Raw genomic sequence first — 14,198 nt, forward strand, 5'->3', positions numbered from 1 at the left:
TGCTTTATTTGAGTGTTCTATTTTCTGCTACTTCTTTTTTTAATATAACACATATGAGCTTATGAAATACAATACATTGTTATAGTTTTTAATAATGTTAAATTAAGATAATAGATATATCAATTATAGACACTACCTAACTAGTTAAAAAAAATACAATACCATGCCACTTAACGTTACATGTTAATAGGCTATATAATGTATTTTGTAACACTCACAGCAGACATGCTTCATAATCAGAACTTTTACTTTTGTACATTTTGAATACAAGACGTTTACCTGCTAATGGACTAGCTAAATGATCTAATCACTTCTTGTTTACACCACTGCAAATTTGAGTGCTGCTGTCTCTTTAAGGAAGCAGAGGGTTCCAGATTGTGACGTTTTGCGTTTAGTGCGCATGGTGCGTGTCTCAAGACCGGGAACAGGCTGTGCACGTTTACCTATAGACAAACTGCAAACTTCAAACTACTAGCGACATATCACAGGTTAGTAAATTACCAGCTCCTAAACTGCCCCACTCGAAAAGACAACAATAATAAACATTACTTAAGAAATCTGTATGCAGTTCATTCAATAAATTATGTTATTGTAGTTCATTCATAGCCGAATGTCATGCTAACGCCGCTAGCTTGTTAGCACTGGCTAACAAACAGCTCTGAACGTTAACGTTAGCTAGCTAGTGTCAATGCCAACTAACATGTTCTATGTGGTAAAACATGACTTTTGCATCATACACTCGTACTGTATTACTAGCCTGCATTACAACCAAGAAGAGGACTGAAGCTTAGCCATGTAACTTGCAGCTCGTTTGGTAACCTAGCTATCACTAGCTCTCTAAATGTTAGCAAGGACACATGGGTAACGTTAAGTTACTCCAACGTTAGGTCACGCTGTTTATTTTAAACTGCTGTAACGTTATGCAGCTAAATATTAAAGCACTGAGAGCACTCCCTAGATATGTATATTGGTGTCACTGAGAGCTTAGCGTAACTCTAGTGTAAGTTGTAGCAGTTGTTTTGTGGACATTCATTTCACAACAGCATGGAAGCAGAGAGAAGCACTATCTGTCTGTGGGGTAACATAACCTGACACTTTGCCAGCCATTGAAATGACTGTCTGACAGCTGTTGAACCCCAACAGCTCCTGGTTGATGTTAGGACCAAAACAAGGACTGATTGTGTCGTTCGGCCAGAAGGATTGTGAGTTTATAGAAAAGCCAATATTGCTTACCATGAAAAACCGTCGTTCTCAAAGCCACTAAAAGGGTTCAGACCTGCAGTAGAGAGACCATGGTGTTGTAGTTTTTGTTTAGTGGTCCGGAGGTTATGATTCAGTTAGGAGGTATTTTTGCAACTTAATCAAATATCCTGTTAAGTGTCAGTTTATACCTGCTGGTAACTTTCAGCTTGCAATCACCATTTCCTTTTGGATTTGTAGTTTTGTGGATAATTGAGGCCCAGTTCAGGCATTGTTGCAGTTAATTTTGCTTTAAAAGCTCTCAAATCAAAGTGGTGATTGTTGATCAGGGGACACCTACTCACCTACTTTTAGTAGTAAGCTTTGCTGCTACAAATTGTGAAACAATTTCTTCTGATAAACAAACACCCCTTTTAATGTTGTTTTTGTGACTTACAGCTCAGTGACTTTTACCAATGGTAGGTTATAAGAAATCTTACACCAGACTCCCCTTATGTTTTTCCCAAGTCCTTAAGTGTTGCTGTCATGCCTGCCAGAAAGTCCACCACCAAGAGGAAGTCTGAGCCTATTGTGGAGGATGATAAAGACCTCAAGAAAGTGAAAGGTAAACCACTGGAGGGGGGTTGGGTTGATAAGAGTTAACTAGACTGGACTAGACAATGAGATTTAATTTAAACACACACTATAGCTATTTTAACTTGCAGAACCAAATCAAATTGTTGTTAAGATGACAATACATACCCAGTTTATGGGAGAAAATGATGTCACACCACCACAGTTTTAACAAGTTGCCTCATCTACTATAGCCTTTTTCTCATGCCACAGTTAAGTTAGGCCTTGTAAGACTAATAACATCTAAGATCAAATTAAACAACTAGTATGGAATTGTGTATGTGTTTGTTTGTGTGTTACAGTTTCCCACAGGAGTCATGGCAAGGAAGCGGGTCAGGTTCTTGTTCTGGGCCAGGGCGATGTTGGACAGTTGGGTCTAGGCGAGAACATCATTGAGAGGAAGAAGCCAGCCCTTGTGTCCCTGCCTGAGAAAATTTTGCAAGTGATGGCTGGGGGCATGCACACTGTGTGCCTCAGCGACACTGGCAATGTAAGGAAGGCATCTGTCTTATTTTTTTTTTTCAAATTAAAATTGTATGGCAATGGCTCCCATTAACATTTTAACTACGAGTTGAGTTTTCCAGGTGAACTGATACTTTCTTTTTTTTAGGTCTACACTTTTGGCTGTAACGATGAAGGTGCCCTAGGTCGGGACACAACAGAGGAGGGCTCTGAGATGGTTCCAGGAAAGGTGACATTGGAGGAGAAGGTGGTCCAGGTGTCGGCAGGGGACAGCCACACAGCTGCACTCACAGAAGATGGAACTGTGTACATATGGGGCTCCTTCAGGGTAAGTGTGTGTGTGTGTGTGTGTGTGTGTGTGTGTGTGTGTGTGTGTGTGTGTGTGTGTGTGTGTGTGTGATTTTCCTCTAGTCAACTAGTGATTTTTGTAACCTTTTTAATCCTCTAGACGCACAAAACTTGTGAGCAGCAGTAGAAATGTTCTGTACTCAACTTGCACATACACCTAACCGTCACAAACCTACTGTATTTGCAGTATGTTTTTTTTTTTTTTCTTCCAAGTTTGTATGCGTTTCTTTTTTATTTCATAATATGTGAACTTTAAACAGTCTAAATATATTAATACTTTCCGGCTTTGTCCATCTCTACTCAGTACAATGTCAACAATGTTGCAACCTTGATGTAATATGTACATCCACTTTCCTGTGTCCCCATTTGTAAAAAACTAATGAGATAGATATATATATATATATATATATATATATATATACACACATACATACATACATACATACTCCCTTTGAGTATGATTGCTGTTTGCAATAACAAAATTAAACCTTCTTTCATTCATTGATTATTAGTGCAGTCAGTTTAACGCATTATTAACGGCGTTAACGCAAACCCATTTTAACACGTACATTTTTTTTATCGCGAGATTAACGTTCTTTTTGGCCCAGCAAACTTTGTAGTTTTTTTTTCACATGCTGATGCAACAACTAGTAACATTAGAAAAACTACAACATCACACCGGATCTAGCTAGACCGGAAACAAAACAACATGCACGCTGCACACACTTGTTTGCAAGCCGGCCAAAGAGTAGTACATACCTGCAAACTAGTTGCTTTTCGACGAACATTGCCGTTTTGAATGGGGTCCGAGACCCTGTGTTAATACGGCACCGGTGCCTTAACAACCGTTATCTTCCGGACTGAATAGCAACATGGATTTCAGTGCCTTATTTAGGTGCCACTTAAATGCCTGCGCTTCTCTCTGATACTCCGAAAACGGACGTTAGAGGGAACTGAAACATAGCTGCACAGGAAGCTTGTCAACACTACACACTACACACAACACTACAGCAGGTAACGTTAGCCTACCGTTAGCTAGCAGCTGGATTAAACACGGGTTAAAATGTTTACAGCTAAACGGTAAAGTGTGTCTGTATTTCACTGGAGAGGACTCCAACACCGGACTGTAGCTGCCGTTGTCTGAAAAACACAGTCATGATGTTAGGTTGCTCGCCTCGCCAGCCTCGTGGTGCATTCACTTTAATGGTAAAATACCCTTTTCCCATCCAGTGGTTGTTTTCACCGTTTTGTGCTCCTTTTTTTTTTTCAACTTTTTTTTGTTGTTTTATACAACTATATATATATATATATATATATATATATATATATATATATATATATATATATATATATATATATATATATATATATTTATTTATTTATTTATTTATTTATTTATATATATTTCGGTTCAGGCACCGTTTTAAAAGTATTGCATCATGTTGATAAGAGCATTAAAACAGAAAAAAATAATGGGACAAAAAGAAATCAAGGGACATTTAAAATAGATAAAAATGTGCGATTGATTGCGAGCTAACTATGACATTAATGCGATTTAATCGCGATTACATATTTTAATCGTTTGACAGCACTATTGATTATATAAAATCTCCATTTGCTCTGGTTTTGTTTTTCTGCCCAACTCCAACTTCGCCCTGAGTCTGTCCATATTCCCTGCGTGGCTGATGGATCATCTTAGTAGTTGGTTCCACTCTTTGACAGCGCAGCATAACCAGTTTTTTGTCTGAAAGAGTTCTACAAAATAGAAAAACTAAATATCAGCCCCTAGCTCATTGTGGGGGAAAAGGAGAATCATTGTATAATAGTACAACTTTTTAGTATTTTATTCCGTTTTGTGATATCCATTGTATTTGATGTTGTTGGGTAACAGTTTACACGTTTATTACCAACAAGCAAATTGCGCAAATTCGTTAGAAAATAAACCCCACAGAGAACTTGAATACCCACATATTTCACTTCATTAATACTTTTATTTTCATGACTATATAATGTGTCCACCCACCCCACTTTCACAGAGCTCCATCAACTGCAAACAGATCTGGCCCAACTATAAGAAAAATATACTTGAACCTTGTGGTATGAGTGATATCGCTTCCATTTTATTCCTTTCTTAATGTGAGGTCAGGATTCATTTCATGTCTATTTTAGTTGTATTGCCATTATTCAAAATCAGCTCCTCCATTATTTAACCGGTAGCATCTCACTCAAGTGTCACCCCACAAATATTTTACTGTCTTGACCCTTAGCAAGCCTATGTATCCACAATGGTGTGTCTCTTTCCTCAGACCTCCCTAATTGCCTCTGCTTTAAAGATGTTCTTCCCATAGTCTGAGCTTTTGAAATCTTTCTGATTTCTGTAATCTTTGCTTTTTGTGGTACATGAATAAAACTCTGATCGTTGAAGCATGTTACATGCTTGGGGACAAAAACAGCTTCACATTATAACTAGGGCTGGGCGATATCGCAAACACTTTTTATCACAATATCTTTTCCCATTTTAATTGATATTTATCACAATTTTATCTTTTTGCTGATACTGCCCGTTCGAAGTGCGTCCTAGCTGAAGCAGGAAGAAACCAGAGTTGTAATTACATTTGAGAATATAGTTTATAAACCAATAAAATAAAATAAAAAAACATGCCTTTTACAAAATTCAGCAAAATGTTTTATTTGAGGACTCACATGATTACACATTCACATTATGAGATGCCCCACTGGTCAACAGTGTAGTATTGCCCTCTATGGGAAAAAGAAAATATAGACCTGTTTTCCTGGTACAGTCACGTTTATAATTACGTTTTCCATTTTTGTGTTTGCAAAATCAACAAGTGCACCAAGTGAGTAGTCAGTTTTGGCTACATTTCTTTTGATTTTGTAAACATTCTCAAACTACCTAAAAGCAACATTAGGTGTAAACTCCTGCCCAGAAAGCATCACATGAGTTTGTGGAGGTAGCACAAAACCAAATAGAGTAAACAAGTACATGTGTAAACCAATAAAAATAGCACTCGTAATATTTTTGCTCCTTTTTTTGAATGCTTTTTATATGGGGCAATGGCCACAAAAGACGACATGATTGATTGTCATTTTGGCACAGCAGCTGCAGCACAGCAGCTGCAGCTAGCGCTGTTAACAGCAGACAAACGGTAACGTTGCTACTTTTAACTTACAGGCTGTGTGTGTGTGGACTCAAGCCAGCGTGAGTCTACATTTTCATGGTTGCTGAATGGAACCTGTTCAGGTGATGGAATAGATTTGTTGAGTTTCTCGCCCTTTTTGGCACCAACCGATATGTTTTGTTTAATCTGTTCCTCGTTGCTTTTGTGAAATCTGAACCGTTTTCAAGATCGTTTTATTGCCCAGACCTAATTGTAACTCATTAAAGACAAAAGTAAAGCCATTCAAACATAGTTTGATGATCCTTAGTTATGCCGTTCTTCATTGTTTTCATCTCACAACACTCCTCCTATCACTCCTCTTGCTGAAGTTACTGATGGGTTTTTCCATTATTAATACTCAGTGGCACACTGGCAATTACATCTCTATTACCTCTGCCTACCTTATGCGTTCCCAATAGATTTTTGACAGTGCTAAAATTAACTGTGTGAAACACTGTAACCTGTTTTGAGAAAAATCCCTATTAAGTGTTTTTATTGTTCTCATAGATCAAATTTATATTTAAGAATGTTTTTTTGTTGTTGTTGAGTATTACACATTTTAATTAATAATAAATATTAACATTTTAATCATTGAAGAGAAATCAAGTAAAAAAATAAATACAGCAGCTTAAAATACTTTTAAGTTTGATTAAAAGGTAGGTTGGGTTTGCCTTTTAGTTCAGTTTGGTGTGCAAGACTGTCAAGTAGACAGTGAAAATGACACAGAAATTAGTGCCATTGTAACTGATATATGGACACAACCTACATTGCATTTACTAAGGTCAGCACAGTCAGAACCCACATAGTTTATGGACTCATGTATTACTGAAGGTATTTTTGACTATGTTCAACTTCTGAGTAGGTAATGGAAGTATGTGCAAATGCTGTGCTGCCTTAGCCAGCTCTAGGGAGGTGGTTGTAGCAAACCAAAAGAAAAGGGCTTACTGAAATATATATATATATATATATATATATATATATATATATATATATATATATATATATATATATATATATATATATATATATATATATATATATATATACACACAGTGGGGAAATAAGTATTTGACCCCTTGCTGATTTTGCAGGTTTGCCCACTTACAAAGAATGCAAAAATCTACAATTTTAATCATATGTACATTCTAACAGTGAAAGACAGAATCCCAAAGAAAATTCCAGAAAATCGCATCATATGAATTTATTAAAATTGATAACCATCTGATGAGGAAAAACAAGTATTTGACCCCCTGGACAAACAGCATGTTAATATTTTGTAGAAAAGCCATTATTGGCCAGCACAGATGTCAAACGGTTTTTATAGTTGGTGACAAGGTTTGTGCACATTTCGGCAGGGATGTTGGCCCACCTCCCTGCAGACAGCCTCCAAATCATTCAGGTTCCGAGGTTGTCGCCTGGCAACTCGAATTTTAAGCTCCCTCCAAAGATTTTCAATCGGATTCAGGTCTGGAGACTGGCTAGGCCACTCCAGAACCTTGATGTGCTTCTTCTTCAGCCACTCTTTTATTGCTTTGGCGGTGTGCTTAGGGTCGTTGTCGTGCTGAAACACCCATCCTCGACCCATCTTCAGCTCTCTCACTGAGGGAAGGAGATGTCGGTCCAGAATTCCACGATACATGGCCCCGTCCCATCCTCCCCTCAATACGATGGAGTTGTCCCGTCCCCTTGGCTGAAAAGCACCCCAAAGCATGATGTTGCCACCACCATGCTTGACGGTGGGGATGGTGTTCTTTGGGTTGTACTCGGTGTTCTTTGCCCTCCAAACACGACGAGTTGAGTTGAGGCCAAAAGTTCTATTTTGGTCTCATCTGACCACATCACCTTCTTCCAGGCCTCTTCTGAGTCGTCCAGGTGGTGAATGGCGAACTTCATGCGGGCCTGTACATGTTTCTTCTTGAGCAGGGGGACCTTGCGTGCGCTGCAGGATTTCAATCCATGACGGCGTAGTGTGTTACCAACAGTTTCTTTTGTAATTGTGGTCCCAGCTGCCTTCAGTTGATTCATCAGTTCCCCCTTGTGGTTTTGGGATGATTCCTCACCGTTCGCATGATCAGGGACACCCCACGAGGCAAGATCTTGTGTGGAGGCCCAGACCGAGGGAGGTTGGCGGTGGTGTGGTCCTTCTTCCATTTCCTGATAACTGCACCGACAGTTGATCTTTTCTCTCCAAGTTGCTTTCCGATTCTCTTGTAGCCCATCCCAGCCTTGTGCAGATCAACAATCTTGTCCCTGATGTCCGTAGAAAGCTCTTTGGTCTTGCCCATGGTGGTGATGTTGGATGCTGGTTGTTTGGGTGTTGACAGGTGTCTTTTATACAGGTAACGAGGTGAGGCAGGTGTATTTGATGTAGATAATTGGTTCGGATTGGGGCTGTGTCTTAAAGAAAGACTAACTGGCTTGTAGGAGCCAGAATACTTGCTGTTTGTCCAGGGGGTCAAATACTTGTTTTTCCTCATCAGATGGTTATCAATTTTAATAAATTCATATGATGTGATTTTCTGGAATTTTCTTTGGGATTCTGTCTTTCACTGTTAGAATGTACATATGATTAAAATTGTAGATTTTTGCATTCTTTGTAAGTGGGCAAACCTGCAAAATCAGCAAGGGGTCAAATACTTATTTCCCCACTGTATATATATATATATATATATATATATATATATATATATATATATATATATATATATATATATATATATATATAAATAAAAATTTGGGGAAAAAACATAGTCGCACTGCAAAAGTAGATGAAACCATCCTCCCAGTTTTAATTAAATGGGATCATTTATATAATTATAGGAAACAGAAAGTTGGTGACCAAAGTGGTCCCATTTACAGCCATGCTGACCTTTTTTCATAGCCCAAAACATGAGCTTTGTGGATCTCTGGGTTTAACTAATATACCGGACCCTTTCCCCCCCCCAGGATAACAGTGGTGTAATAGGTCTTTTGGAGCCCATGAAAAACTGCACCAGTCCAATCAAAGTCCCCATGACAGAACCTGTCGTGAAAATTGCATCAGGTAATAAACTGTTCTCTTTACTTTTCAAATGTTTTGGTTTGTTAGAAGTTAATATGCAGCGTACAATGTTTCTGTTTTATTTAAATGACTCCCTTTAATAGGTAACGACCACCTTGTACTGCTTACGCTGGATGGAAATCTTTACACATCAGGCACTGCAGAGCAGGGGCAGCTGGGAAGAGTGCCTGAGCATTTTTCAAACAGAGGAGGCAGGAAAGGCCTCAGTAAGTAACGAGCCTTTCCAAGCCCAAAGCATCAACTTCTGATGGAATATACGTGTACAGTTTACATACACTACTACATACAATACATTATTCTCTGATTTGTGATTTAACAATAGATGTTTTCATGTGTAAAGTGTATGGCTGACTGTGTGTCCTGTGATTTCAGGCCGGTTGCTGGAACCACAGATGGTAAAACTCAAAGGGAAAGTTCACTTCATAGATGCCTTTTGTGGGGCATACCTCACCTTTGCTCTGTCAAAAGAGGGACATGTTTATGGATTTGGTCTCTCCAACTATCACCAGCTGGGTAAGTATGGCACTGCTTTGATAACGTCAATTGAAATTTGTTTGAAACTGCAGTGGTATCTGTCTGACACTGCTTTACTGTTAGCTCTGAGTCAGTTGCTCACATTCTGCTCTAAGGTAATTGTGAGTTGTTTTTTTTTTATTATTTGTTCTTACACCTTTTTTCTTTTTTTTATTCAGGTACTAAACACACCAAGATGTGTTTTGTCCCAGTCAAACTGACATGCTTCAAAAACTCTACCACCTCCTGGGTGGACTTCTCTGGAGGACAACATCACACACTCTGCCTTGATGCTGAAGGTAAACTCCAACTAACTATATTAAAACTTAATAAGTATGATTATCAGACTGTGATTCCATCAAGACAGATTTTAAGTGCACAGGTAATATACAACTGATGTTTCAAGTCATGTTTCAGCACTCAGTCGAGTCCCGTCTGTTGTACATATTGACAGTGATTACCTCATTTCTTTATAATTTCAAAAATATAACCCAAACCCTGGCTGAAAATGGTTGAATAAAGTAATAGATAAAACAAGATATATTGATCATTACAAGGGAGTACAATACAAAAAGTGTAAGTGAAAATTCAGGTTTTTTTTTTTTATTTTCTCTTTCTCTTCTCTCATCAAATAGTGGACATCAAGGACCCAGGTGGTTTAAGCTGAAGTACTTTGACATAAAATAAATGAATCCCTGTCTCCATCTTTTAGGACAGGTATATAGCCTGGGCAGAGCAGAGTATGGTCGTCTTGGTCTAGGCCAAGGGGCAGAAGAAATGAGTGATCCAACGCCGGTGAAGGGGATGGAGCCGGCCATTGGGTTGACATGCGGGGCATCTGTCAGCTACGCGGTCACCAGAGAAGGTGAGAAACAAAGCAAATTTATCTTGGATTGAGTTTCAACTTCTGAGTCGGTTTCTTGCAACACATTTTATAACAGTAAAACAGTAGCTTGCTTCTAAGTGCCTTTTATTTGCAGAGGACCGTTATTGTTCTCTTAAATGCCGGGGACCTTTGTCAGAAAAACGCAAACATAGGTCATTTTAAGTGAAGTTGGAAGTACAATAAATATCCATTATTACAGCAAGTTCTCTGCTAGCTGATAGAATTGTATTTTCAGTTTTTTCCAAACTGTGTGTCAACAAACTGCGTGTCAATTGAATTTGTCTAATGTTAGTAATAAGCTAAGATTGTAAAACAAAAAGATGCTTCCTCCACTGACGGTTGGCTGTGCTTACTGTAGGATCTGTGTATGCATGGGGCATGGGCACCAGCCTGCAGCTTGGCACAGGAGAGGAGGATGACGAGTGGAGCCCTTTAAAGATGACAGGCAAGCAGCTGGAGAACCGTGCAGTACTGATGGCCTCTAGTGGAGGGCAGCACACGGTCCTTTTGGTCAAAGACAAGCAGGAGAGCTGATGTCCATATCAGACATCTTTTGTTCTGTTTCGAGGTGGGGCCTTTTACGCGACGCCTAAATCTGGGGAGGGTGTTGATCTATGTGTGACTTACTGTGCTGAGCCGAGGGAGTGTGAGAGGTCCTGGCCCTTTTTTATGAGAACGCTTCTCCTAGTGTTGGGGAAAAAATGTTCAAGGATGTGCAGTAGATCATGACAAATGAGACTTTTTTTTTTTTTTTTTTTTTTTTTTTTGATGTTCCCTTTTGAATTATTTTCATTAAAAGTAATTTGTATGACTGTAAGATGGTATATGTGATGTTTGTGAATGTGACTGCATGTACGTAATGGAAATGAGAGTGCAAGCCTTTTAATGACTTCTCTAAACAATAGTCTTTTTAATGTTAGGTTTTCTTAGCAATAATTCCACTGACCTTGGTTCAGACAGGACATTTATACTCAATGAGTTGAATATGTGAGACTACTGTTCAATTTACCTTAGGCACCCAATTGTGACTGGTTGGACATTTGGTAACATGGCATACTGTTTCCTGCATTTTGTTGCTTTGCTGTCTAAAAATAAAGATACAATTTTAAGTTTTTAAGCCTTTTCTTATCCAGTCCGTCAAATATTTCTTGACCATTTTGATAATTGACTGATTTTCCATGCAAAAATACCAAAGAATTGCTGGTTTGAGCTTCTCAGATGTGAGCATATGATGCTTTTCTTCTGATATATATTTTTAGTTTAGGCTGTTCAGACAAAACAAAATGTCACTTCTGGTTTGAGGAATTTGTGATGGGAATTTAATATTTTTCTGACTTAACAGAATAAAAAAACATTTGGAACATTCTCATTTTTAATAAACTCATTGTTGAGGATATGGGCACCTTTTTTTTGTTTATTAATTGAACACCATACATTCTGAAAATGTAATAGACAAAGTAGTGTCTGTTAGTGAACAAAGATTTAGTCTCCTGCTGACTTCACAGATGAAGGGTTTGGTAGTCTAGGATTGGCTGACATGGATAAAATATACAACATAAAAATGTTGTGAAACAAAGTTCTGCAGAAAATCAAAGCACTTTATAGAGTCTTTAAGAATGTAATGTATTGTCTAATGAAGTGAATTAAATATCAGACTAAACCATCAATTTGATGCAAAAATGCAATATTGCCATTAGGCTGTACTTTATTGTGTGTGTAGCATGGAAGGGGCTACAACTACATTTTATTGTGCAATACTGTATTGTATAACGACAATAATGCATCCTTGAATATTGTCATATCCCCCACCCCTAATAGTCTCTTTGGCTCTTTGTCCCAGTTTCTACTATCACTGCAGAGAAGAAGGGAAATATGGCCAAGTTGTAATGTATTGGCAAGCTAACACATTTAACTTAGTTAAGGCTATATCCTTACAGTAGTTGTGGGCAGACAGACACCATGACATCTTTCACCATTTTGTTGGTATACAGTGTGGAAGGGACGTTCAGAAGAAGTTGCCTTTTTAGTACATTGGCACAGCTGCCCAGCAGTTGTACCCTATATATTATTCTGTATGCAAACACATTCCATACACATATGGTTATGAATGTAAACCAGAAACACTAAAGGATGCAAATGATGGTACATACTGTACATCAAAGCTACATGCTTTTGTGTTGTATCTGGGGTTACATGCACAGCGTCTGCTCGTCTCACCTTACTTTCATCTGACCGAAAGGACCAATTATAAAGTGCTGTGAAAAGTCCTCGTGGCAAAAAGCCTCTCAAAAAGCTTTGAAATGCTAAAGTATTTTACATTAGCAGTTCATCATTGATCATAGTGAACCTCTTCCCTTGTTTATCAGGAATACATTTCAAGGTCCACTGCTCATCAGTAATGGTTGTCTTCTAAAAGCAAGAGTGATGATTGTTTCTGTTTCCAATGCATCTGTTCTGCCACGGGGTGTTTACTACTCTTCTCTTTTTAGTGGAAAACATTTGAAATAGTTCTGGGTGTTAAAAGAAATGCAGCTTTCTTCATCGCACCTGACATGAGTACTACAAATGTGTTTGAGAGAAATTCTGCAAAGGGATTATGTAAAGTATGAAGTTGTTGTAATCTTCAGTCAAAGACCTACTACACTGCCCTACCCAACATAACGATCTGTTTCTACTATGATGAACAATGGCAACGACTCAAACAAAAAGACATTTGTTGCCTTTGTTCATTAATGAGTGGTTACAATATCAAACGCTAAAGTACAATATTCACCCACTGTGCCTGTATTTTTAGCAATTTAACATTTGTTTAACACTTTTTAACAATTTTAGGAAACTTCCAAACCATTAAATTTCTTAAACCTGTTCAAATGTAGTTGTTGCATCTCTGTCCTTAGGCTCTACACCTTAGGACTTTCAGATCTCCAAAACATTTTAAAGCTGAATTATTTCAAAGACCTGAAAAAGTGCAGAGATGGGCAAATGCAACTGATTTAAGCTGCAACTTTGAGAAAGGCTGTTAAAAATATTCATCTTTGACTTCTGTTAACAGTTTCACAAGCTGGAGCATTGAAAGTCAGATCATGCCCAGAAAGCTTGTACGTTTCCAGCACAAAGAGAAACATTCATAAAGGAATTTCGCAATCACATCCTCTGAATAATTCCTTTTGCTCATAGAAAGCATTCCAGGATTAATCATAACACATGTGGGCTCTAAACTCGTTAAACTAATCACAGAGGAGACGGATGAGTGTCAGGCACCTGCATCGGCTTTTCTACTCTGAGCTGCACCTGAGGCTTTCATGAGCTTTGGTTTTGGTTACGCTGCCTTTATGCATGCGTCACACTGCACATCTGTAACAGGCTCGCGACAGGTTGCGTGATGTATTCACTAACAGGAGCATCATGTTATTAAAATGACAATCTTAGTAGAACACATTTAGCTCTGCCTTGATTGGGATGTGGCAGCCCTTGAGTCACCCTGCTGCTTTCTTAATTAACTCTTCAAATTGTACTGAGTGCTGTTTCTCAAGTACGTCTTAATCAAGAAATCCAAAGTTTTGTGATTATTTAAATACTTTGGAGAGGCTTTAACTCTTGGCTGTTTTTTATCAACTGGTCCATCATTATAGGAACCTGTTGAATATGGCCCAGCAGGAACCTGTTGTCCAAATCATTGCATTCTTACTCGCATTCTCTCTCACACACAGAGCAATTAGATACTTTTAAATGCATGTGCCTATGTGTGAAGTTTAGATGTAGAAAGAAAAAGATGGATTGATAGATAGCTAATCTAGCCTCAAATACAAAACACTTAACAGTTCAAAAACTATTTGATCTTGGTTCAGAATGGCACATTTTCCCAGATCATTTATTTAATACAGTTTGAGGCTTGACTGTCCTTATGAAATGTGATTATAACATGTTTTGAACTCAA

The 14,198-nt window shown here is 38.2% G+C and overlaps 1 protein-coding gene across 1 annotated transcript; it reads left to right on the forward strand.

Moving 5' to 3' along the window:
- Window positions 1-367: 367 nt before the first annotated feature.
- On the forward strand, window positions 368-11,375 carry rcc1 (regulator of chromosome condensation 1). Its single transcript, XM_028580516.1, has 10 exons — window positions 368-488; window positions 1,708-1,804; window positions 2,115-2,302; window positions 2,423-2,602; window positions 8,748-8,844; window positions 8,946-9,068; window positions 9,235-9,375; window positions 9,555-9,674; window positions 10,088-10,240; window positions 10,620-11,375. Exons 2-10 carry the CDS (start codon window positions 1,726-1,728, stop codon window positions 10,793-10,795), a joined length of 1,257 nt encoding a protein of 418 aa, XP_028436317.1. The 5' UTR covers window positions 368-488; window positions 1,708-1,725; the 3' UTR covers window positions 10,796-11,375.
- The last annotated feature ends 2,823 nt before the right edge of the window (window positions 11,376-14,198 follow it).

The sequence above is a fragment of the Perca flavescens genome, chromosome 6 (genome assembly GCF_004354835.1).
Source record: "Perca flavescens isolate YP-PL-M2 chromosome 6, PFLA_1.0, whole genome shotgun sequence".
NCBI lineage: Eukaryota > Metazoa > Chordata > Actinopteri > Perciformes > Percidae > Perca > Perca flavescens.